This window comes from Haliaeetus albicilla, chromosome 8 (assembly GCF_947461875.1).
Source record: "Haliaeetus albicilla chromosome 8, bHalAlb1.1, whole genome shotgun sequence".
NCBI classification, from domain to species: domain Eukaryota; kingdom Metazoa; phylum Chordata; class Aves; order Accipitriformes; family Accipitridae; genus Haliaeetus; species Haliaeetus albicilla.
Window position 1 is genome coordinate 29000672 of NC_091490.1, and position 25719 is coordinate 29026390.

At 36.9% G+C, this 25719-nt stretch overlaps 1 protein-coding gene across 2 annotated transcripts in view; it reads right to left on the reverse strand.

Annotated features, from left to right (window-relative positions):
• LOC138686440 (pro-resilin-like) overlaps positions 1-25719 on the reverse strand; it is an 89744-nt gene that overhangs the window by 16832 nt on the left and 47193 nt on the right. For both annotated transcript variants that reach the window (XM_069789548.1, XM_069789547.1), the window contains 37 exons: positions 25459-25506; positions 24430-24459; positions 24142-24177; positions 22864-22899; positions 22139-22168; positions 21851-21886; positions 20573-20608; positions 19848-19877; positions 19560-19595; positions 18282-18317; positions 17557-17586; positions 17269-17304; positions 16840-16884; positions 15513-15545; positions 13669-13707; positions 13492-13533; positions 13118-13156; positions 12733-12777; positions 12096-12125; positions 10850-10888; positions 10177-10218; positions 9938-9979; positions 8977-9018; positions 8419-8460; positions 6065-6106; positions 5926-5964; positions 5491-5532; positions 5350-5388; positions 4999-5040; positions 4860-4898; positions 4425-4466; positions 4207-4251; positions 3686-3727; positions 2795-2833; positions 1142-1180; positions 389-427; positions 82-120 (listed from right to left, as the gene is read on the reverse strand). In XM_069789548.1, coding sequence (XP_069645649.1) covers positions 82-120; positions 389-427; positions 1142-1180; positions 2795-2833; positions 3686-3727; positions 4207-4251; positions 4425-4466; positions 4860-4898; positions 4999-5040; positions 5350-5388; positions 5491-5532; positions 5926-5964; positions 6065-6106; positions 8419-8460; positions 8977-9018; positions 9938-9979; positions 10177-10218; positions 10850-10888; positions 12096-12125; positions 12733-12777; positions 13118-13156; positions 13492-13533; positions 13669-13707; positions 15513-15545; positions 16840-16884; positions 17269-17304; positions 17557-17586; positions 18282-18317; positions 19560-19595; positions 19848-19877; positions 20573-20608; positions 21851-21886; positions 22139-22168; positions 22864-22899; positions 24142-24177; positions 24430-24459; positions 25459-25506 — 1428 coding nt within the window. The remainder of the gene's footprint in view (positions 1-81; positions 121-388; positions 428-1141; positions 1181-2794; positions 2834-3685; positions 3728-4206; positions 4252-4424; positions 4467-4859; positions 4899-4998; positions 5041-5349; positions 5389-5490; positions 5533-5925; positions 5965-6064; positions 6107-8418; positions 8461-8976; positions 9019-9937; positions 9980-10176; positions 10219-10849; positions 10889-12095; positions 12126-12732; positions 12778-13117; positions 13157-13491; positions 13534-13668; positions 13708-15512; positions 15546-16839; positions 16885-17268; positions 17305-17556; positions 17587-18281; positions 18318-19559; positions 19596-19847; positions 19878-20572; positions 20609-21850; positions 21887-22138; positions 22169-22863; positions 22900-24141; positions 24178-24429; positions 24460-25458; positions 25507-25719) is intronic.

Sequence of the window (25719 nt, forward strand, 5' to 3'; positions counted from 1 at the left end):
TATTGCTGTAATACAATATGAGGACTCAAGCTTTTGTATGACAGATACTTCAGGTCAAAACCACAAAGAGTTAGTATTTACCTGTCCACTGGAGTAGCTACCACCTTGAGAAGATGACCCCTGCAAAAAGTAGACCAAATTTATTTTTGTTTGAAGTGGCTTCTGGAAAACAAGACTATGTTGTTGAATAGTCATACACACATTTTTCATTTAAAATATATTTTTTTTTAAAACAGTTTGCTGTTTGATTTCACAAGACATGATGCCAGATGTCATCAGAAATTCTAGGACATAAACAGTTGGGTATAGTTTACTTGTCAGGATAACTTTTAAATAGAACAGCCATTTTGGAAGGGAACTGCAAATAATAAATAAAATAGATGCTTACATGTCCACCTGACTGGCTGCCTCCTGGGGAATAAAAATCCTGGAAAAATGTATTGAAATTACATGAAAAAACCAAAAACTTCCTTTCTTTTGTAGACTGGAAAGATCAGGATGGAATCTGAACACTCCTTCTTGCTTCTCCACATTCCTTAATTTTCTCTCACAGATTGTTCAAGAACAACAACAAAAAGGTCTGTCTGTATAAAACAGCACATGCCCCTTTACGCCTGTTGATAATTGCTCTTTCGGTGCAAGATATTCTTTTGAATACAATGATTAAGAGTTCTTATATCTCCAACAAAATAATTTCTCAGTCTGTGTCATTTAATTCTCATTAGAATAAATAAAATGGGTGCCATGTAAAAATGATGGGAAAATGGAAGCCTTCATAAATCAGTCATACAGCACAACAAAGCAAAGGCTTTCCCTTAGAATAAATGCGGGACAAATCATGCTATTGAAGCCTTTTGCAGTTAGTCAATCAGTGAAAAAGCACAGGAACTTGAAGAAGTAAATTGTGGTACCGTGTTTGTAATGCGAGTTTGAGATTCAAAAGCACACCTCAGCATCAGCTTGGATTTCTAGCAGTACTTTAACACTTTAGCCATGTCCTCATTCCCTTTGTGTGTGAGGACTTTCTATCCCACCCTGGAAGCTGCCAGAGCAGCTTCCCCACAGGATGTAATTTAGCTGGCTAGCAGTTGTCAAGCTCTGGGGCAGACACCCTGGCAACATGTAAGGAAGGAATGCTTACCCGTTCACCCTGTTGGCTGCCAGATGGTGAGGTGGAATCCTAAAAAATATTAGAATCTAGTTATTGCATGGAAAATATTTCTATTTTTTTCTAAGCAATAGTGGAAAGCAAAGAAAACTACTGCTTGTTGGGAAGGTTAAAGATATAGGCTGTAGAATAAACAGCATTCTTTCAAGTTCTTTCTCAGCTCATTTCCGGTGAATGGCATTTCTTTATTTGGAAAGCTGAATCCTGGTATAGCATAATAAAGGAATGAGATCTCATCTCAATCTATGTTATTTCCTCTTAGAATGCTATAGGGGAACACATCAGCACTTCAAAAGCTATTTTGGTTCTTGTAATACCTCAGTGGTAGACACCAATATTGTTACACCTTAGTTTCTTTCATATGTTTAGCTTCTTTCAGAGGGCCTTGGGGCCCTCTGTAGTATCATATTTTAGCTTTGCTGAATATCCACAAGAAGATTTTGATACAGAAACTGCATGGAAACTAACGACACACTATGCTTGTGGCCGAAATGCACAGCCGAATTTATAAAAATTTGTGGACAACTATTTCCTACTAACCAGGACACTGGAGAACAGACTTAGAAATCCAGTTAAAGTACAATCAATTACTCAAGACTCTGAGAAAATGAGACATTAAACTTTGGAAGTTTTATAAACAGCTTCACCAGAACTAATAGCAAATATACTCTAGTCAGGAGAAAAGGCATGTTTTTAAACAGAAAAGCAAGCAGTTCTCACCACACTACATGAAAACAGACCATTCTTATGCAATATATAGATGAAGGAACTTGAATCTTTTATGCCTGGCATTGGAAAAATGCAAATGAAGAGTTGTGTGAATTGGAGATGGAAACAGAGGGAACTAGTCTGTACAGTATTGCTAAGGTAACTTGTAGAAAAAGAATAAAATCAGATAATGATTAAGGGTCAAATACAATGTTTTTTCTCAAAGAACCAAGGAAAAGTTGAATTTTAAAATAAATCTGTATTTTAAGAGCAATTAAGTTTGAAAGTCTTAATTTATGGGAATTGTTATGAGAGTCCAGAATAGTAAACATATATGGAATATACTCTTAAGGAAATAAATCACAAAAAATAACCCTTAGGAACAAGAATGGCTGAAGTGACATATTGATAGTCTTGTTCTTGTAGTTACATTAGTGTTATTGGATTAAATGAATTCTGTTAAAAAGTAGCCAAATTAAATTGCTGGAAGTAATAAGTATCTGGTTGTTTTGCATACCATGAGCATATACTAACATTGAGTTTCAATGGAAATTGTGAAATAAAGGAAAAGAGCTTCCTTTGTAAATGCTACTTCTAATAACCGATTTAAAAAAATATGTATGATTGTTACAAGTCAGAACTGTTGTATAACTGCAATTTTAATTTGCCAAGTCCTTATCATACCATAGGACAATAACGTAGCACAACTTAAATCTACATTTTACTTTATCTATAGGAAAAATATAATTTCAAAGAAGTTATTGCAGAGAATTACTAAACAACACAGATGACTACAATATACTGTGAAGGAGCTCATGAAGATAAGATGATGAGATAAGGTAAAGGTCCATGTAAGCACCTAGATACTTTAAAAGGTAGTAAATTCTGATATTGATATACTTGAGAAGAAATGCTTACACTGTCATCAGTTTCACTGCCTCCTATGGAAGGTGAATCCTGTAAAATAATGGGAAAACATTTATTTTCATATAAAAAGGACTCTTATATTCTCCACAAGTAAGATCATGTAAAATAGAAGAATAAAAATAACCAGCCACTTAGAATCTCCAATTTTACCTAAACCAGGGAATGTGCAAGAAAAGAAAAAATATGTAATTTTACCTGTTACTTAAGCACAAGAGGTTAAAAAAACCTCTGTCCTTGTAAACATGCATTTTTATAAGGAAAAAGTTTAGATAAATTTGATTTGCAAATTAACCATTCTTTACATTCAGAAATCCCATTATCTATGCTTTCTTTCTAGATCCTGCACTAGAAGTAGCAACGTGACACAATTTTCTATGAAATAGCAATCTGGATTATATGTCTTACTATTTTTAATAAATAATTCTGTATGACTTCGGATGGCTAAAATGTGTTGCTAAACAAAACATAAGATTGTCCATACAGAATGATCCCACAATGAGATTCACATCAATAAATACAGACTTCAAATATAGTATGTGCATTCCCCTAGACTTTCAACAGCTTCTGCATCAGTAAGGTATGTAAAGTAAATGCACAAATTATTTTCCTTTTGAATGAGCTAATGCATAAACAATAAAGTACTTAAAGTATTGAATAGTCACAGTGGCACAGTTAGCCGGACAGCGTATATAGTGCATCACCTTCCCTCCGTTTTGGAAACATTTAGAGTTGTAAAGGGGTAAATAAAAGTAAAGAGAAACAAAAAGTATAACGGCACTTCCATGGTCATCACTTCAAAATAACTGAAATATAGAACCCAGTCCACATAAGAACCAGCACAGCAAGTTTAAGCTTTTGATGTATGAGACAAATAATATTTACCTGACCGTAAGATCCAGTACCACTATATGTGGAAGATCCACCCTGTTCAGAAAACATGAATAATTTTCATATTGCAAACAGACTTGTGTGGGGTTGTTTTTTGGGGTTTTTTTTGATGCTTACTGTAGGGAATCCCTTCTGGGAAGATGTAAAAAATATGAATATTTACTTAGTTATCAGAATGGCTATTGAGCAACTCATGATTATGTCCCTGTAAAACACTAATTTAACATATTTTTAACTCAAATTCTATTTCCACTTTTGAAGAGATCTTAATCTTGCAGATAATTCAAAGCTGGCATTGTTGAGGAGAATAAGTTTTAATGGTTGGAGGCACCCCATTTTTACTCCCCTATAAACTTTCAGGCTCCTTAGTTAAAAGTATATGCAAATTCAGTCCACAAAGAAAAAAACCACCTTCATTAAAATAAAGTGAGAGCCAATACAGAATATAGCTGTATTTAGGGGCCAAGGTATTGGCCCTGAGCAACTTTATACAAAGAGAAAAAAAGAATATTTACCTGGCCGTAGGATTCACTGCTGCTGTCATAGACAGAAGACCCTCCCTGTACAGAAAATAAAAAAAGTTTATTGCTTTGGTTCCCTCAGGAAAGAGTTTTACTTCTTTCAAGGGCATTATAGGAGTGAAAATAACGGAAGTCTGCTTTGTAGTTGAAATGTTCTCTCAAGGAAGACTTTTAGACTGCTCCTGTGCAGGCACAGTGACCAGAATATTTACCTGGTTACCGGAGTAAGAGCTGTGGGAAGACCCTGGGCCATCCTGAAAGGAAAACACAGACCAGCTGTTTTCTGCAGACCAGATGAGTATTTAAATACCAGTGTATCCAGTTCTCACTTTACACCCTTTCTCCCAATTTTGAGCTAACTTTTAGGTACTATTGGAAGAAGTCTTCCGGCTGTAACTTTCTTAGCCTGCTGAAATTTGAGTTCTGCAAGGAAACTGCAGATTCTGTGCTGTTCCATACTGTTCTGTACTGTTCTCTGTCAAGCTTCACACCACTAGGTTACATCAGGGTTAATTTAAGTTTTCTACTCCAAGAGACAGCTATCAGGTCTGTAATTATAGCATGTCGTGGCACCCACAATACCAGGAGTGAAGGAAACAGCATGATGGGAGTCTGTGTTATCCTGGTAAGGGAGGAAGAACAACTACCTGTCCATAGGATCCTCCGGGATAGAAGGAAGGCCCTCCCTGTGCAGAAGACAGAATGGGTTACCGGTTTGTTTGGCTGCTCTTTCAGGGAAGCTTTTAGGTGGAGCTTCTGAATAGGGCATTTTATCTGAATGTTTACCTGGTTACCAGAATATGTGCTGTGTGAAGAACCTGGGGCTCCCTGAAATGAAAACACAGACTAGCTATTTTCTTGCTAGCAGGATAGTGCAAACAGCAAGGTATCCAACTCTCACTTTAGGCCGAAGTTTTTAAAGAACAAGGAACTTTTTATCACTAATCTTCTTAGCTGGGTGAAAGATCATTCGATAGAAGTTGTCAGTCTTTTCCTCGGACAGACTTCATGTTGAAAGTTACAAATGGTTGATTCAATTCTTGGGTGTTACATTTCACAACGGCCACTATATGGGGAATACAGGAATGAAGATAACGGAAGTCTATCTTATCTTTACAAACGAGGAAGAACACTTACCTGTCCATAAGATCCACCAGAATAGATGGAAGACCCTCCCTGTACAGAAAACATAAAAGTTTACTGTTTTATAGTTGAAATGTTCTCTCAAGGAAGACTTTTAGACTGCTCCTGTGCAGGCACAGTGACCAGAATATTTACCTGGTTACCGGAGTAAGAGCTGTGGGAAGACCCTGGGCCATCCTGAAAGGAAAACACAGACCAGCTGTTTTCTGCAGACCAGATGAGTATTTAAATACCAGTGTATCCAGTTCTCACTTTACACCCTTTCTCCCAATTTTGAGCTAACTTTTAGGTACTATTGGAAGAAGTCTTCCGGCTGTAACTTTCTTAGCCTGCTGAAATTTGAGTTCTGCAAGGAAACTGCAGATTCTGTGCTGTTCCATACTGTTCTGTACTGTTCTCTGTCAAGCTTCACACCACTAGGTTACATCAGGGTTAATTTAAGTTTTCTACTCCAAGAGACAGCTATCAGGTCTGTAATTATAGCATGTCGTGGCACCCACAATACCAGGAGTGAAGGAAACAGCATGATGGGAGTCTGTGTTATCCTGGTAAGGGAGGAAGAACAACTACCTGTCCATAGGATCCTCCGGGATAGAAGGAAGGCCCTCCCTGTGCAGAAGACAGAATGGGTTACCGGTTTGTTTGGCTGCTCTTTCAGGGAAGCTTTTAGGTGGAGCTTCTGAATAGGGCATTTTATCTGAATGTTTACCTGGTTACCAGAATATGTGCTGTGTGAAGAACCTGGGGCTCCCTGAAATGAAAACACAGACTAGCTATTTTCTTGCTAAGAGGCATTTAAGTGAGTCTATTTCTGAATTTCTATTCTTTCAAAACAGAGCTTTTAAAAAGGACATTACTGCAATCATTAAAAGAGAACACTGGGTTTTTTTGTTACAGATAAGGAAACTTTTAGCAGATACGTTTCTGTTCAGGTTAAAGGAACTGAAAAAATAGTAACTTTTCATTTTACTCTTTCTAATCTCAGAATCCTATGTCATACCTGCAGACTCTGTATTGTTATAGATGATCATAACTCTTATCGTATATTTTTTAAAATTGCTAGAATACTGAACTTCCAAAGTGTAAATAGGGTTTAGGAGAGCAGATTTTTAATCTCACCACTTAAAGGAGAAGACTATCTACTAGTATATAACATCCATTATTACTGTCACATCCCCTTCATATACAAAATAGACAAAGTATTATTCTACGGTTAGACTGCTTCGTCTGCGACTATTTGCAGACTGAGTTCTTGTCTTTAGAAGAAGCTTAGAGAAAAAGTGGAATAATTGCAGCATGAGGAATCTGGGGATCCACATAAGGAAACCCATTGTTTCCTTTGAAACAAGATGGTTTAAATATGTATAGCTTTGACTCTTAATTTATAATCTTTTCCAGGTTTGAAAAGACCTTCATGTAACTCAGAGCTTTTAAATTAAGAAGAAAGCTTTTTGCAGGAATTTTCGTCCTGGGCTGAAGAATCTTAAAGGAAGTAGATGACTGTCTCTGTTATGTAAGTTGTATGCCTGCTGGTTTATTTATACATATACATCTACCTATACCTCGCTTTTTTTATTCAGAAGAACGAACCTGCCTATCATGGCCAATGTGTTTACATGCTAATCTTAGGCACTGCTACTGCCATATATAGAGGATCGACGTAGACATGAACTGAAAATAAGTCTGTTTTTTAATTCAGTCTATTCCTTTGCAAAGATCGCTGAACTTTATTGTTGGGTGAAGACAAAGATCAAGACTATTGCTACCTAGTTTATCATAAATTAATTCTATCAGCTAATGGTATCACAAACTGAAATACAAGTCTCTTGTGTATCAAAGTGGACACATCTGCACTGAAAACTGGTTTTCTAATGTGTCCAATTTAGGTGTTTTATTTTCTTCATGTTGAAAATTATTGTTTGATAGCAACTAAATACATTCTCCTCCTAGCCAAGCTGTGGTGGCTTGCTGTTAAAAACTAAGCCTCTTTTGCACCAATTTAAGCATTCAAAGAAAAAGGGCCTATTAGAATGAAAACTTCCATAAAGAAGTCCACCTTTTTCCTTGTAAATGGATTTGCTTATATAGCATTACAATCACACAACAAATAAAAAAGTTTTTCCTCGATGGAGTTTCAGTATTAGTTATTTTAATAGACTAGTCTATATTTTTAAACATGTAGGTCATGATTACTGCTTAGCCTTAATTGTATGAAAGAGGCGGTATTTTACCTTATCAAAATTATTGTTACTGTGTGTTAGAGTTAACGATATTTAAGTTCAGAAAGCAGTAATTTCTTTAAACAATTAGTTTTTTTAAATAGCATGCTTTTTTATAGAAATAATAATCCGCAATATGATTCTTGTTGAAATTGAAAACTAAAAAAAAATTACACCATTTCAATGTGTTTATGTAAATACAGCTTCAATAGAAGCTTCAAAAATAAGTTTTCAGGTAGAATATAGGTGACTTTAAAATCCAAGTTCACCTGGCAAAGCCACGTGAGGCCAGAAGCCTGGTAAAGCTAGTCTATAATGCCTATGTAACTGCATTCCTTGGGCTTTTTCCTGGCATGGAGGTATTGCCTAAGAGAAAAGTTTATCCAGTGCCACTGGTCATGAAATTGCAATGATTCTCTATGGGAAAGAATAGTTTAAATATTGATTTAAGAGATTACCTTTTTAATATTTATCAGATTTTGACATTGTAGTCACAATATTTTATTGCACCAGTGAGAAGGACAAGGAACCTAAGCTGGCTGCAATTAAATTGTTACTACAGGGCATATTGACTCTGTTTTTTTAAAACAATGAACAATTAGCACATAACAGTCAACTGACAGAGCATCTGGATTACCAAGCACAGTTACAGAAAGTTAGTGGCCAAATGGTAATTATGCAGTTAAAGTGGGACTCATTCTTCCATTTCATTGTATATAATTCTATCCCTTCTAAGGAAATTATCAATAATGTTTCATGTTACCCAAGTGTCCATACTTACTAGGTGATTAATTCAAAATACTCCATTATATAGATGAAAGTATAAACTCAGAAAAATAATTACCTGTCTATTACCACTGCTCCCATCAGGACAAATGCAACCACCCTATAAATTAAAAAAAAAGAAACAATTATTGCTTTGTGGAAGTTTAAAATAAAATCTTATTTCAGACGTTAAACTATGTTTAGGGAAGAAAGACTGTGGGACTACAGAGTAGCTGTGACATTTCCTATACCTAGAACAAATGAGGAGACAGCATAGCTCTATGCATTTAACGTTTGCTTTGGAAGTTAGACTGATACTACATCTCTCAGTGCTATGGCTCAATGGCAGATGCCTCATCAAGAGAGAATTATCTGGGTAGTCAAGAGTACAGAGAATCACCATTGTGCTCTCACTAAAAACCATGTGTGAAATTGAAACAGTGTTAAGAATTGATTTCAGAGAGCCATTTCAGATAAATTTAATCTGAACAGGGTGACTTCATTTACAATTTAATGCATAACATCAGTAACCCCCTCGCAAAACTATGGGACTTAAACTCTGACTCCTGATTTTCATTAGTTTAATTACCACGAAGCTATCTGGACAAGACTACATAAAAATAGAGAAAATCCTGACCTGACTACTTGATCCACCACCGGTTGCAATAAATGATCCACCCTGTGAAGAAACCAATTATTTTTTACAGAAGCATTTTATCAGAATCTAACACGTATAAAATTATGTAGTGAGAAGTAAGGTGACAAACTCTTTGTACTCTTTCCCTGCACCAACAAACATTATCTTTTCAGAACTTTCTGTATGAATCATTGTAAAAACATAAATTTGGATGAAACTTAATTAGTGTCTGGATACAATACACAGGGAATGGGTATAAAGAAAACTAATTAAGAAAACTGTTACTCTCTGGAGCTCAGAGATCTGACTGTACTGTTGAATTAGACTTCAAACTTTCTGAGACAGAGGACTATGCTAGTGTTACATCTACATAATGCTGGGCACAGCAGGATTCCAGATCTCTGGAAAGCTGATGGATACCAATACAGTACAAAACATTACAAAAAATAGAGTCAGGTGCTACTCTGGATCAGTTAGATTTCACATAATTCTATAACATATACACTGCTGCAGCAGTACGTAAGTCTACAGAATATGAAAGTTGGACCTGCTTTTGTAACAGAAGTACATCATCACTAAGATGCACCTTATTACCAAATTCTAAATGAAACAGAATTATGTATCTGGCCATTACCATCACTAGAGCAGGACTGTTTCTAAAAAAAGATTCTAAAACTATTTCTTTTGTGTTTTGCAAACAACTTTTACAAAATATTATGTAAAGAAATACCTGCAATACTTACCTGCTTAGCAGAGTGAAGGAACAGCGGAAACAGTATATTCTGGGCCCATTATCATTATTTACAACTGTGCAAAAGTATAACGCTATAAGGAAAATGCTGCCAAATCAAAATAGCATCCTTCAGCACAGATAAATTAGTGGAACTAATTTCAGAAATTAAATATAATTTATCAGAAAACTCCTTGTAATGAGATCATGCAGTAGACACTACGTCATTACCTGGAGGTTGGTGTGGCTGCTATTTGAAGTAGAAGACTCATTCTGTGAAGAAACAAGAAATGACTCATTTTTCTGTAAGGGTAATAAATTAAAATACATAGTTCTATTGGGAAAGAACTACCTAACTCTGAACAGAATACTCTGTTGTGGAAACCAGATCCTTATTCTTCTTTTTGTAGGTAATCACCAAGGAGCTGTAACACCAGCAGTAGTTCAGAAAAGTGACAAGAGGAGTTTACCTGTACATCAGTGTCTCTTCTGCTCAAAACATGTGATGTATCCTGTAAAAAACAAAGACATTTACTTGTAGGAGATGAAAACTCTGTGATCAGTGACAGGCCTTCTTTTTTTCCATATTGTTTATTCATAACAACTCTAGACCCTTTGATGCATACATTGAGTAGGCATTATAAAACAAAAGGTTATTTGTAGCCTACTGCTGAAGCTGACTTGAAGCTATATGATACACCTATCTGTATCTCCTCTACAACATGCTGAGTACAATAAATTACCAAACATTATTCTTTCTTACTTCATTATTCTATCCTACTTCAGCTAAAATTTTAGCTGTCCTCTGTTTGTATGACACATTTAATTTTAACTTTAGATTGGACCAACTTTGTATGTGCTTCCTGAAGAATAGGAATTTGAGCTGCCCTATACATCACAGCAGGATTTTCATGTCTTGTTTTCATATATATATATATATATATATATATATGTATATACACACACACACACTTCCTTGAAAGTAAGTTCACCCAAAGAGCAAATAGCCAAGCTATTTTATTTTACTTTTTCCTTAAATATCAGAATATTAATTAGGACAAACATGATTAGGGAAAAATTATATATAGTTAGGGCAAAAATCCTACAAGCAGTAAAAAAAGGAAAGAAAAAAAAGTTACTTACTCGAGCAACAACAACTTTCTTTTTTCCACAACCAGAACTCTGTAAAGGAGCCAGAAGCCAGTTATTACTTTATAGATGCAGCCATCCACACAAAATACTTTCAGCAAAAATTTACCTAAACTTGTCAAGGTGGCATATTTTGGGGCAGGAAAATGTCCAGAGCTATCTTTTTGCTATTAGTAAGAGTTTTAAAAAGTATAGCGTTTGTCTGTTTTTACCTTATCACTCCTTCATCAGAAGTTCCTGCCTATCAGAGTCTTCCTCAGCTTAGCCCCTGTGGTTTAGGGAACAATCTGTATAATGAATTTTGGGGTTGTTTGGGTTTTTTTTGAACATTCACCACCCTTCTTTGTGAGAGTGTTTAGAAGCAAACTCTTTTACAATGAAGTCCAGCAATATGCACTGGATAGGGAAAACCAAGGGAATAACAGCATCTTTTGTGAACAAAGGAGGAAGCAATGAAGGATTTCTTTTGTAGAACCTTTTGCATTAAACCTAAGGCAATGCATTCAAGGTAAATATAAGCAAAACCAAAAGATGTTTTCAGAAGGCCTCCTTACTTCCTGATATACATGCTTGGTGCAGTACTAAAGTACTAGAGAGGAAAAATAGGGAAAATAACGAAGCAGTAAAGTATATGGCTGACAACTGAAGAAAAGGCAAGTAACTGATGACAGGTTACTCTAGATGGCAGTAAAACAAAAAGAGGCTGTAACAGATGGAAAAAGCTTTTCTATGAACAGAAAGAAGTATGGAAAAATTTAATTCATTTACACAACAGTGTATTTGCTTGGTCAAAATCTATCCATGTTAATCACTGTTTCTGCTTGTAGGACAGATGGAAAGTCTTGACAGAGTATTACCAAGGGATAAATGTTACTTTACAATACTAGCATGTAAGTGGAAAAAGCTTGAGGTGGCTACATGCCACATGTACACAGATGGTTAATTCCCAAATAATTATCCAGTCAAAGTGCATATACTGCAAAAAAACCTGTGTTGATATATATTCTTAGAAGTATGGTGCAGTTTTAAATAATTATGCAATAGTCTTAAGAATGGCTAGAGGGATTGAGGACAGAGAAATATAACATCAAAGACCTCATTCTTTAACTTTTTGAAGGGTATTGTAAAGCAATCATACACTACAATTATAGGCCCACAGGTCTAATGTAAAAGTGTTCAGTCACTAACACTGTCATTAACCATAAGAATTTGAATACTGCAGAAGCAAAAAAGCACTTACCTGACCATTGGCGCTATAGGTAGTGTCATTCTGGAAAAGAATAAATTATTTCCTTCTTTAAGAATTATTTAAATACAGTAAGCTTACAGAAACCTGATTCTTTCTGATACTGCACACAGACATAACAAAACTAATTTGTTGCTCACATCCTCCACAGCATTGCCTAAATTAGTTTGAAATCTGACCATTCCAGTCTGAAAAACATTTTAATAGCAACTTTAGATTCGTAGAAATGTAACATGAAAAGCAGTGGAATATCTGCCACCGTATCTCTCTTCTTTTGTTCATTGTATGTATTTAAAGCTTGTCTGTGGGATTTTCTTTTTTTGGAAGATTACTGTAAAATGTATCCCTAGATTTTGGGCAAAACCTTCTGTTACTGCAAAGCCACTAAAATATTTTTTTCCATATTTCATTTCATCAAGTTAAATGGATTTAAAAGCACAAAACGTATCTGTAAACACTTACGTTACAATTTTCAGTAAGAAAACCTGCAGTTACTGAAACAGCTATTAGTGTGGAAACTCAACATTCTTTCTGGATCATTCTGCTCACAAGACTGTATCTAGCAGTGCAATATTTTCCCATCTACATGAAAAATGTTGTGATGAAAATATATTAGAGAAAGCATACTCACATCATCACAGGCATTGGGATTATCGTCTGAGGAATATTGTGAATCCTAGAAGGACATCAGATACCAGTTATTTCCTCACAAAAATGGATTGTTAAAAATACACTTTGATGTTGTACTCTGCAAGACAGAATTGAGGCTCATGCAAAGAAAAAGCTGAGTTAAAGTAGGACCTTTATAAGGAAAATAAGGAGTGAAATACATGGCTGCAATAGTTGCTTACAGGGAATGTTCTGTGCTTCAGTAAAGAAAAAAAAACCAAAACCAATCCAAAACAAAAAGAGCACAGAAACTATTATGTTTTTTACATCTTTGAGAAAGATGATGCAGGGACTAAAAAGATTAGTATGAAATAATATACAACTAGGAGAAAGAAAGAGCTAGTTACCTGACTATCATAATAGCTGTCTGAGGAGGACGATCCACCCTTTAAAACAAACAAACTGAAATCAGATAAAATCAGAATATAGAAAACCTGATTTTGAGCAGAGGCTAAAGCTTGTATGAAGTGATGTACAAGTAGGGAAATAGAGCATTACTTACTTGGCCACCACCATAGTTTTGTGAGAAGGATCCACCCAATAAAACAAACAAATATAAACCCTACTTCAGAAGAAACTGTGATTTTTTTTTTTGGAGGCTGTAAAGCTGGAATAAACAATTGCATGGGATTCCTTTGAATAAATACAACTTCCTAGATACCTAGATGACTTATCAGATATGATAAAAATTCTTACCAGGAAAAAATCAAGGTCTACCTACCTGGTTGCCACCGTAATTTTGTGAGGATGATGATGCACTCTGCTAACAACAACAACAACAACAACAACAACAACAACTAATTTAGAATTAATATTACAACACTGCAGATTGGATATTGATCGGCCATCATGTCTGAAGGAAAACTTCAGTGGGAGGAAATAATAATCTAGTACTTACTTGGCTACCACCATAGTTTTGTAAGGAGTATGATCCACCCTGTGAAAACAAAACAACAACAGTTATAATGCTGGAGAGCTGAATTTGATCAGAATCCACAGAGCTAGCTCTATTAGGTTGCCAAGTTCTTTCTATGTAAGTGGAATTTCAGGGCTGGTAAAAAGTAAGTTTGAAAAGAATAAGTTACAGGCTGAAGCTCGGGAGACTCTGCAGGAGTCTATACCCTCATGAGCAAGAAAACTATGCTCTGGATTAGAACTGCTTAAAAAGTTTTTACCAATGGATAATAAAGAGCTACCTACCTGACCACCCTGTGATCCATCCTCTAAATTAGACAAAAATTATGCATGCTTTAGACACTTACTGTTTGGCTATGGATTATTTTAATGAAAGCTACGATACTTGCTTAGGAGGAGTAAGGAGCAGAGGCAGATACGCAATATAGATATGTTTTCTAACGTAGTAAGCATAGATTGCCAATAGTGCAAAGGTAAATACTAGATGAGACATATGTCAAGGAACCACAAACATATATCTTTAAGTAATGCCTAGTACACAGATGTTTCATTCTGAACAGTCTCTAGAGAATGTATCTTTTCTTCTCTTGTAGAAAACCCAATTTATACAAATGGAAGGAAAAATTCCCCTGGTAGCATTATTACACAGAAAGCCATGAGCTGTGAGATACAGTGGCCTTGAGGAAAAGGTTTTAAATAAAACACTCAGTATGTTTCCACATGCCCTTTTCAGAAGAGGAATGTAACTCCTTCAAGTGAAGTCAGAAAAGACATTTGTAGAAGTATTAGTGTCAAAAGTGCATAAGAACAGTGAAATCCTTAGCTACTGAAGTATTTGGGGTATTTGCCATTCACTAAAACAGGGCTGAGACTTCATCCAGAAGAGACAAATGAAAATGAAATGAAAAGTATTATCTTTCAATGTTCTAGCAGTTTTTAGAACAAAATTTAAGTGTTTCCTTTAGTCTTAGAAATAACTCCTCTTTATAAAGAAAACTTGAAAAGCTATTATAAAATAATATAATTTATACCTATATCATATATAATTCTTTCAAGTTACAATAATATATTACATACAGTGTATTGCATATACTATACCATATTATAATAATATATTATAGCAACACCTATGTTGTTTGTATATTTATAAATATAGTATATATTTATATAGCTAAAATATGGTATTTGTTAATACAATGAATCTATCCAATTTTTCTATTTCTTGTGAAAAATCAGTAAGAATCAAGAGAAGTATCACAAATTAAAAACCAGATCATCTATTGCTGTTTTCTTAGTAATTTTTAACATTTACAGAGATTGTTTCTTTAAACATAGCAGACACCTTTTAGGATAGTGGTTTTTAGCGTTCCAACACTGAAACTTGTAACAAATACACAGGTTGCTATCTGTACTTCACTGCACAAACTGAATGAATTGTTAAGCTAATCTCTTTCCGGAACCTCAAATGGCAGTCCTAAAATATTTGCTGACTTTTGATGGGAAAAGTCTGCAGAGAGGCTGCTGAGCCCCAGCCCTGATTTAAGTAGTGCCAGTTGAGCAACTCTGCAGCAGATTAGTTCTTTCCAGAATATGGCCTTAATATCCTATAGAGCTAGACATTTCACAGACATATTGCTAGGAAAAAGGGGGGAAAAATAGCCCAAGCCCCTGTGATGCTCCTGTGTATAGGAAGGCAGTGAGTTCTAATCTTGTCATTGGTAAGATTACATGGATTTGCACTCTGTCAATCTGAAGTTGGTACTAATTAAGTTAGTGGCAAAACTAATTTTGGATGCATCTTAAAATCAGAGGAGGAATGCCATTTACCTGGTGGCAGGGATTACTATCATATGAAATACCCTGTTAAAAAACAAACAAACCAAAAGGTAAATGCCCAAATTTTAATTTTCTTGCAAAGTAATTAGCTTTCTTAAAATTTCTTATGTGAGAATTAATGTAACAAAACTCAACATAAAATATTATAGAGGATGAGTTGAATTTTATTTAACCCTTTAAGTCTGTGACTTTACCCTCTGTCACTCCCGTACCCACATACTCACAAACACCAATACACATGCACACAGATGATCAAAGCAGTACTACTTGTGTGCCACATGGAAAGTGAGGTAGGCTGGCAACTGATGTCTCTCTGTATCATCATAGTTCCTCTTGATTGGTAAAGATGAACTGGATTTTTTTTTTGGACGGTCCTTTTAGGAATCAACAGTTACTCTTGTGTGACCATCTACCTCAGAATCTTGCTAGATTCATCTATCACAGATCGTAGGCAAGGCTGCTGCCCAATGCCTTTCATTTTCCTGTTTTGGGTATATTTTGGCTACAGCCAGCCTTCTTGTTGGGATAACAGGATGAGAAACAGTACACACAATGAGTTCTACCCTGGTTGTCACCCTCCCATTATTAGAGCACAGGTCTTCTGTTGATAAATCAGCCTGTGACACAGCTTTCATGGAAATAACACATTCTTCAGTGTTTATCAGTTTCATTGCTGTTAACTGTGTCCTTGTACTGCTTCTTATGATGTTTTTGCATGCATTTCCATTCATACTTAACTCATAGCAATCCTAATATTTCTGCTAAATACTTCTGCTAAAAAATTCTGTATTTATACTACTCTTTCATTCTTGTTGCTTTCCCCAATATATTTATTTGGACATATGTTTACTATCATAGCCTCATGCATGATACTGTCACCTGGCATCTCACCACTGAAGACACAGTCTTTACATCATTGTAGGCATACACAAGTTGAAATGGAACCAGGATGAAAACTACTAATCTAATTCTTATTCCACAGGAACCACTCTCTGTTCCTATCACTTTCTATAGGAATTAAATGGAGCAGCATATGAAAATCATTCCCAGGCAAAGGTTTTATCTGTTTACTGAGTAGGCAGATGAATCACTACTTGACTGTCTTCTGTGTGTAACACTAGATAGGAGAAGCCACTTCATTTTGGTTACAATGACCAACAATATCAGCCTCTTTTGATCTCTGTGCAAGATAATTCCATGTAACAATGAAAACAAGAGATTCCAACCAACAAACATTATATAACTTACTGAAAAATATGTTACTACTACAAAGAAAGCTGGGTCTAGTTTTCAAATAGTTTGGAGAAAGAAGACTTACTTGTCCACAACCACTGCTGCCACCTGAAGAGGGATATCCACCCTGCTGGGAAAAAAAATGACCAGGTCAGTAATCCAAATATTCGTTTTCTCCATTTCAAATACAGAAATAAATTTTAAAGGGCTTTAGCTGCCTGAGTGTTTAAATGTAGAAGTCCAGCTACATCCTACTATGAATTCTATTCTGAAGTATTGTGTATGTTGAATATTATAGTGTATCAAAAAGCTGACACCTACATGCACTGCCTCCTATGTGGAAAGAGCTACTTCAATGAGCCTATTGTTCCCAGACCAACATGAAAAAAACTGCAAAATACTTACTTCTAATGAGAAGTTACTGTACTATTTCAAGAAACCACACAATTCTCAATACATATATTGGAACATCACACACAGGTTGTATACTGGCTGGTGACTGACTGATGCTTACCTGGCTATAGGAAGTGCCACCTTGAGGCTGGTATCCCTGTAAGAAAGGCAAGAACTCGTTTGTAAATAAAGCTGTAGTCTTAGCACAGCTGCAACTGAAAAGCCCATTTCCACTAACAGTTCCTCTGTACTATGTTCTTTTTCCTTCACGGTAATTCAGTGGTATGAACCAAAATCAAGGGCCACTCAGCAACACCAAGAAGGGAAAAAACCCAACCAAACCTCAAAGTCCATTTACAAGGCAGGCTCCAACAGAAAAGCTCAATACATTTCAGCAAAAAAGTCTCACCTGGCCATAGGACTGACTGCTTGGGGAACCCTTTAAAAAAAAAAAAAAAAAAAAAAAGAGAGAGATAATTACCATCTTGACATCTTTATATACCACCTTTATAAAGAGCGTAACATTTATGGCAGTAGAGCTGCACAAGGGTTTCCCAAAAAGGCTCCTCCTGAGGCAAAGGAGACAGAGCAGTACACTAGCATCTGTGCAGCAGATTGTCCTATTCTCAGCAGAAGCCATGAATCGAATCGAGACACAGACTACCAAAGGAAACATCACTCTCAAAAATCTGCCAGTCGTGCGGGGTCTCAGAGAGATCAGTGAAGCACTTCCTACAGAATATCCAGTTTGCTTACCTGGCCATAAGAACTGCTGCTGCCCGAGTAACTTGGCCCAGCCTAAGACAAGGACACCATTTGGTTACTTCCCTTTTGTAAGGGATTCAGCCTGCATTAGGAAAAGCGAGGAACTACATCCTAAAGCTATACAGGGCAGTATCAAGAGCCCCGACTTCCTCCTGGTCCTCACAATAATGCCAAGTGCAATGATTTCACATGCTTGGATTCCAGATAAATAAGTAGCATGTGGATTAATTTAGAGTGCGAGAATACACACTTTCAGACAAAATGGCCTTTGAAGTTCAAATTCTGAGTGATTGCTAAGTGCTTTTGCAGTGCCATGGCACTCTACTTTCTCAAATGCTGTATTCTGACTGGTGACTGGCTGATGCTTACCTGGCCATAGGAACTGCCACCTGGAAGCTGGTAGCCCTGTAAGAAAGGAATTATTGATTCATAATTATTGTATTTGTGAAGCAGATGCCTCTGTCATGTCTGTTTCTTTGTGGGGGAAAAAATCTTGGTGTAGGACAGAGAATGTAGAGACTCTGCTGCTTAACTAGAATTATTTTGATATTTCTTATTCTGGGTGAATATCTGATCACACTGTGTTTATCAAATTACACTCATAGAGTAGTTTTACATCTGTCTCAGATGAGACCCTAGTCTTATGAAGGTTTTCCAGTACATTGAAGGGACGCAACATTTTCTTACTATGTTTCTTTTGCCTGCTGTTCCTTAGATACTGGGCTTAGATGGCTAACGATAGGTGAATACTGGTTTCCTATATTTGTATTTTGGTGGGCCTCAGTTGCACAATTCCATTCTTCTGAGAGAAAATAAAGGTGAAAAATAATTTTAAAAAATTAAGAAAGGATCCTAGAAAAAAATACAGATTCATAAAATGGAAACAAAACAATGCAATTAAGAGTAGCAGGTCAAATGGATTAGTCAAGGATGCAACTACCTTTTGAAAAAACCTTCATTAATATAACGTTACTGTGGGTAACTATAAGCTGCTGATGCAATCTGCATTCAATATAATGTCAAAAAAGAGCAGGTGTTTCATGTACGTGCAGACCTGTGCCACAGCTGTCTGGGAGAGTTATGAAGACAGGGATTACCAAACAGGATTTCAACTATCTTGCCTATTTCTGCTATCTGACACAAGGATCCTGCCAAAATTCATAGCTATCTTAGGGCTGCTTTAGTTCACATAAAAACTGTAAAGGGAGGTAAGCATTTATCAGCTACAGGCTCCAGGACCAACTCTTCCTGCAGCTGAGGACCTGAGCCAATGTTCGGTAGCTCCTCCTCACCATTTGTCTGTACTGAGACCAAAGGAGACAGTGAAGAACTGACTATAAATTTGTCTTGTACCATGTAAATCAGATGGAACAGGAAGAGCACAGAATAGACTATTTCTACCATAAATTTTAAAGTTCCAACCACATGGAAAAGATCTCATAGCAATGGGAACCCATGTTTCCTGCAGATATCCATTAAAAACACAACTGTCAATATCACAACAAAAGTTTTGAAATGAATTCAGAGTTTTGGGGTTTTTTTAATAATAAAATATAAATGGAAAAAAAAGATTTTTTGAAATCTGCTACCCTTTGCAGTGCCATGGCACTCCACCTTCTCAAATGCTGTATAGTGACTGATGCTTACCTGGCTATAGGAAGTGCCACCTTGAGGCTGGTATCCCTGTAAGAAAGGCAAGAACTCGTTTGTAAATAAAGCTGTAGTCTTAGCACAGCTGCAACTGAAAAGCCCATTTCCACTAACAGTTCCTCTGTACTATGTTCTTTTTCCTTCACGGTAATTCAGTGGTATGAACCAAAATCAAGGGCCACTCAGCAACACCAAGAAGGGAAAAAACCCAACCAAACCTCAAAGTCCATTTACAAGGCAGGCTCCAACAGAAAAGCTCAATACATTTCAGCAAAAAAGTCTCACCTGGCCATAGGACTGACTGCTTGGGGAACCCTTTAAAAAAAAAAAAAAAAAAAAAAAGAGAGAGATAATTACCATCTTGACATCTTTATATACCACCTTTATAAAGAGCGTAACATTTATGGCAGTAGAGCTGCACAAGGGTTTCCCAAAAAGGCTCCTCCTGAGGCAAAGGAGACAGAGCAGTACACTAGCATCTGTGCAGCAGATTGTCCTATTCTCAGCAGAAGCCATGAATCGAATCGAGACACAGACTACCAAAGGAAACATCACTCTCAAAAATCTGCCAGTCGTGCGGGGTCTCAGAGAGATCAGTGAAGCACTTCCTACAGAATATCCAGTTTGCTTACCTGGCCATAAGAACTGCTGCTGCCCGAGTAACTTGGCCCAGCCTAAGACAAGGACACCATTTGGTTACTTCCCTTTTGTAAGGGATTCAGCCTGCATTAGGAAAAGCGAGGAACTACATCCTAAAGCTATACAGGGCAGTATCAAGAGCCCCGACTTCCTCCTGGTCCTCACAATAATGCCAAGTGCAATGATTTCACATGCTTGGATTCCAGATAAATAAGTAGCATGTGGATTAATTTAGAGTGCGAGAATACACACTTTCAGACAAAATGGCCTTTGAAGTTCAAATTCTGAGTGATTGCTAAGTGCTTTTGCAGTGCCATGGCACTCTACTTTCTCAAATGCTGTATTCTGACTGGTGACTGGCTGATGCTTACCTGGCCATAGGAACTGCCACCTGGAAGCTGGTAGCCCTGTAAGAAAGGAATTATTGATTCATAATTATTGTATTTGTGAAGCAGATGCCTCTGTCATGTCTGTTTCTTTGTGGGGGAAAAAATCTTGGTGTAGGACAGAGAATGTAGAGACTCTGCTGCTTAACTAGAATTATTTTGATATTTCTTATTCTGGGTGAATATCTGATCACACTGTGTTTATCAAATTACACTCATAGAGTAGTTTTACATCTGTCTCAGATGAGACCCTAGTCTTATGAAGGTTTTCCAGTACATTGAAGGGACGCAACATTTTCTTACTATGTTTCTTTTGCCTGCTGTTCCTTAGATACTGGGCTTAGATGGCTAACGATAGGTGAATACTGGTTTCCTATATTTGTATTTTGGTGGGCCTCAGTTGCACAATTCCATTCTTCTGAGAGAAAATAAAGGTGAAAAATAATTTTAAAAAATTAAGAAAGGATCCTAGAAAAAAATACAGATTCATAAAATGGAAACAAAACAATGCAATTAAGAGTAGCAGGTCAAATGGATTAGTCAAGGATGCAACTACCTTTTGAAAAAACCTTCATTAATATAACGTTACTGTGGGTAACTATAAGCTGCTGATGCAATCTGCATTCAATATAATGTCAAAAAAGAGCAGGTGTTTCATGTACGTGCAGACCTGTGCCACAGCTGTCTGGGAGAGTTATGAAGACAGGGATTACCAAACAGGATTTCAACTATCTTGCCTATTTCTGCTATCTGACACAAGGATCCTGCCAAAATTCATAGCTATCTTAGGGCTGCTTTAGTTCACATAAAAACTGTAAAGGGAGGTAAGCATTTATCAGCTACAGGCTCCAGGACCAACTCTTCCTGCAGCTGAGGACCTGAGCCAATGTTCGGTAGCTCCTCCTCACCATTTGTCTGTACTGAGACCAAAGGAGACAGTGAAGAACTGACTATAAATTTGTCTTGTACCATGTAAATCAGATGGAACAGGAAGAGCACAGAATAGACTATTTCTACCATAAATTTTAAAGTTCCAACCACATGGAAAAGATCTCATAGCAATGGGAACCCATGTTTCCTGCAGATATCCATTAAAAACACAACTGTCAATATCACAACAAAAGTTTTGAAATGAATTCAGAGTTTTGGGGTTTTTTTAATAATAAAATATAAATGGAAAAAAAAGATTTTTTGAAATCTGCTACCCTTTGCAGTGCCATGGCACTCCACCTTCTCAAATGCTGTATAGTGACTGATGCTTACCTGGCTATAGGAAGTGCCACCTTGAGGCTGGTATCCCTGTAAGAAAGGCAAGAACTCGTTTGTAAATAAAGCTGTAGTCTTAGCACAGCTGCAACTGAAAAGCCCATTTCCACTAACAGTTCCTCTGTACTATGTTCTTTTTCCTTCACGGTAATTCAGTGGTATGAACCAAAATCAAGGGCCACTCAGCAACACCAAGAAGGGAAAAAACCCAACCAAACCTCAAAGTCCATTTACAAGGCAGGCTCCAACAGAAAAGCTCAATACATTTCAGCAAAAAAGTCTCACCTGGCCATAGGACTGACTGCTTGGGGAACCCTTTAAAAAAAAAAAAAAAAAAAAAAAGAGAGAGATAATTACCATCTTGACATCTTTATATACCACCTTTATAAAGAGCGTAACATTTATGGCAGTAGAGCTGCACAAGGGTTTCCCAAAAAGGCTCCTCCTGAGGCAAAGGAGACAGAGCAGTACACTAGCATCTGTGCAGCAGATTGTCCTATTCTCAGCAGAAGCCATGAATCGAATCGAGACACAGACTACCAAAGGAAACATCACTCTCAAAAATCTGCCAGTCGTGCGGGGTCTCAGAGAGATCAGTGAAGCACTTCCTACAGAATATCCAGTTTGCTTACCTGGCCATAAGAACTGCTGCTGCCCGAGTAACTTGGCCCAGCCTAAGACAAGGACACCATTTGGTTACTTCCCTTTTGTAAGGGATTCAGCCTGCATTAGGAAAAGCGAGGAACTACATCCTAAAGCTATACAGGGCAGTATCAAGAGCCCCGACTTCCTCCTGGTCCTCACAATAATGCCAAGTGCAATGATTTCACATGCTTGGATTCCAGATAAATAAGTAGCATGTGGATTAATTTAGAGTGCGAGAATACACACTTTCAGACAAAATGGCCTTTGAAGTTCAAATTCTGAGTGATTGCTAAGTGCTTTTGCAGTGCCATGGCACTCTACTTTCTCAAATGCTGTATTCTGACTGGTGACTGGCTGATGCTTACCTGGCCATAGGAACTGCCACCTGGAAGCTGGTAGCCCTGTAAGAAAGGAATTATTGATTCATAATTATTGTATTTGTGAAGCAGATGCCTCTGTCATGTCTGTTTCTTTGTGGGGGAAAAAATCTTGGTGTAGGACAGAGAATGTAGAGACTCTGCTGCTTAACTAGAATTATTTTGATATTTCTTATTCTGGGTGAATATCTGATCACACTGTGTTTATCAAATTACACTCATAGAGTAGTTTTACATCTGTCTCAGATGAGACCCTAGTCTTATGAAGGTTTTCCAGTACATTGAAGGGACGCAACATTTTCTTACTATGTTTCTTTTGCCTGCTGTTCCTTAGATACTGGGCTTAGATGGCTAACGATAGGTGAATACTGGTTTCCTATATTTGTATTTTGGTGGGCCTCAGTTGCACAATTCCATTCTTCTGAGAGAAAATAAAGGTGAAAAATAATTTTAAAAAATTAAGAAAGGATCCTAGAAAAAAATACAGATTCATAAAATGGAAACAAAACAATGCAATTAAGAGTAGCAGGTCAAATGGATTAGTCAAGGATGCAACTACCTTTTGAAAAAACCTTCATTAATATAACGTTACTGTGGGTAACTATAAGCTGCTGATGCAATCTGCATTCAATATAATGTCAAAAAAGAGCAGGTGTTTCATGTACGTGCAGACCTGTGCCACAGCTGTCTGGGAGAGTTATGAAGACAGGGATTACCAAACAGGATTTCAACTATCTTGCCTATTTCTGCTATCTGACACAAGGATCCTGCCAAAATTCATAGCTATCTTAGGGCTGCTTTAGTTCACATAAAAACTGTAAAGGGAGGTAAGCATTTATCAGCTACAGGCTCCAGGACCAACTCTTCCTGCAGCTGAGGACCTGAGCCAATGTTCGGTAGCTCCTCCTCACCATTTGTCTGTACTGAGACCAAAGGAGACAGTGAAGAACTGACTATAAATTTGTCTTGTACCATGTAAATCAGATGGAACAGGAAGAGCACAGAATAGACTATTTCTACCATAAATTTTAAAGTTCCAACCACATGGAAAAGATCTCATAGCAATGGGAACCCATGTTTCCTGCAGATATCCATTAAAAACACAACTGTCAATATCACAACAAAAGTTTTGAAATGAATTCAGAGTTTTGGGGTTTTTTTAATAATAAAATATAAATGGAAAAAAAAGATTTTTTGAAATCTGCTACCCTTTGCAGTGCCATGGCACTCCACCTTCTCAAATGCTGTATAGTGACTGATGCTTACCTGGCTATAGGAAGTGCCACCTTGAGGCTGGTATCCCTGTAAGAAAGGCAAGAACTCGTTTGTAAATAAAGCTGTAGTCTTAGCACAGCTGCAACTGAAAAGCCCATTTCCACTAACAGTTCCTCTGTACTATGTTCTTTTTCCTTCACGGTAATTCAGTGGTATGAACCAAAATCAAGGGCCACTCAGCAACACCAAGAAGGGAAAAAACCCAACCAAACCTCAAAGTCCATTTACAAGGCAGGCTCCAACAGAAAAGCTCAATACATTTCAGCAAAAAAGTCTCACCTGGCCATAGGACTGACTGCTTGGGGAACCCTTTAAAAAAAAAAAAAAAAAAAAAAAGAGAGAGATAATTACCATCTTGACATCTTTATATACCACCTTTATAAAGAGCGTAACATTTATGGCAGTAGAGCTGCACAAGGGTTTCCCAAAAAGGCTCCTCCTGAGGCAAAGGAGACAGAGCAGTACACTAGCATCTGTGCAGCAGATTGTCCTATTCTCAGCAGAAGCCATGAATCGAATCGAGACACAGACCGCCAACCTTGTGCATGTTGAGTATTTGTGATGTTGAGTATTGGCCTCGCTTTGACCACGATCCCTAGGAGTCATACCTCCCGTTTTGAAACATTTTCCTGGTTGCATGTAGAGGTACAGAGAATATTGGCAGATATTTGCTCTCCCCCACCCCCAACCGCCCAAAGAGGAGTAAGTCTGAAGAGCCTTTATACTTAAGTTCAAACTATGAATATTCTTATGTGTAACTCTGCAACAATTTGTATTATCATTATGTTAGTATTTGCTAAATTCACACACTTTTTTTTCACAGAAGTAGTTTCATCTGCGTGGCTTTAAGTAACGCTGAAAGATGATGCACATTGGTTCCCAGTTACAATTCTCCATCATTCTTGAAGTGGATAAGCAACTATCCTTCACAAGTTTTGGAAATTTGAGGTCTCATATACATGTGGTCTGAATCTACCAGTATGGGTTTTATAGTGTGATACTGAGCCTAGAATCACTTCCCCTCAATGCCATGACTTTTATGTACCTTTTAGAGGACACATTGAGTGGAATACAGTCATTTCACTTCAACCAGTCACACATGGAAATACTTTTATGAGCATTCCAAACAAAAATAGTTGAACACCAATATCAGAAGGCAATTTTATGAACAAAAATCAGAGAAATATAAATATCTGCACACTCTGAAATAATTTTAAAAATGCAGGAAATCATTTATTTCCAAGTTGTGCTAGCCCTGTTTTAGTGAAACCTACAGGAATATTTCTAGTCTTTTTTAAGTTCACTTACCTGAACATAAGTACTGCTGCTGCTGCTGCTTTGCTGTCTTTGTCCATTCTACACAGGAACAAAAACCCAGTTATTTATTTTTAAGAGGAATGGCTTATGCATTAAGGCATTTCAGGAAGCAACTCTATCCTTATAGACTAGACAGTTTGAAAGCCAGAAAGAGTTCCTTGTGCCCTTTCTTACTTTATTTACGCCATCTCATGTGCTACAATTTTCAATACTTCAGTATATAAAGAACCTTCATAAATAGAGTGCTAAAAG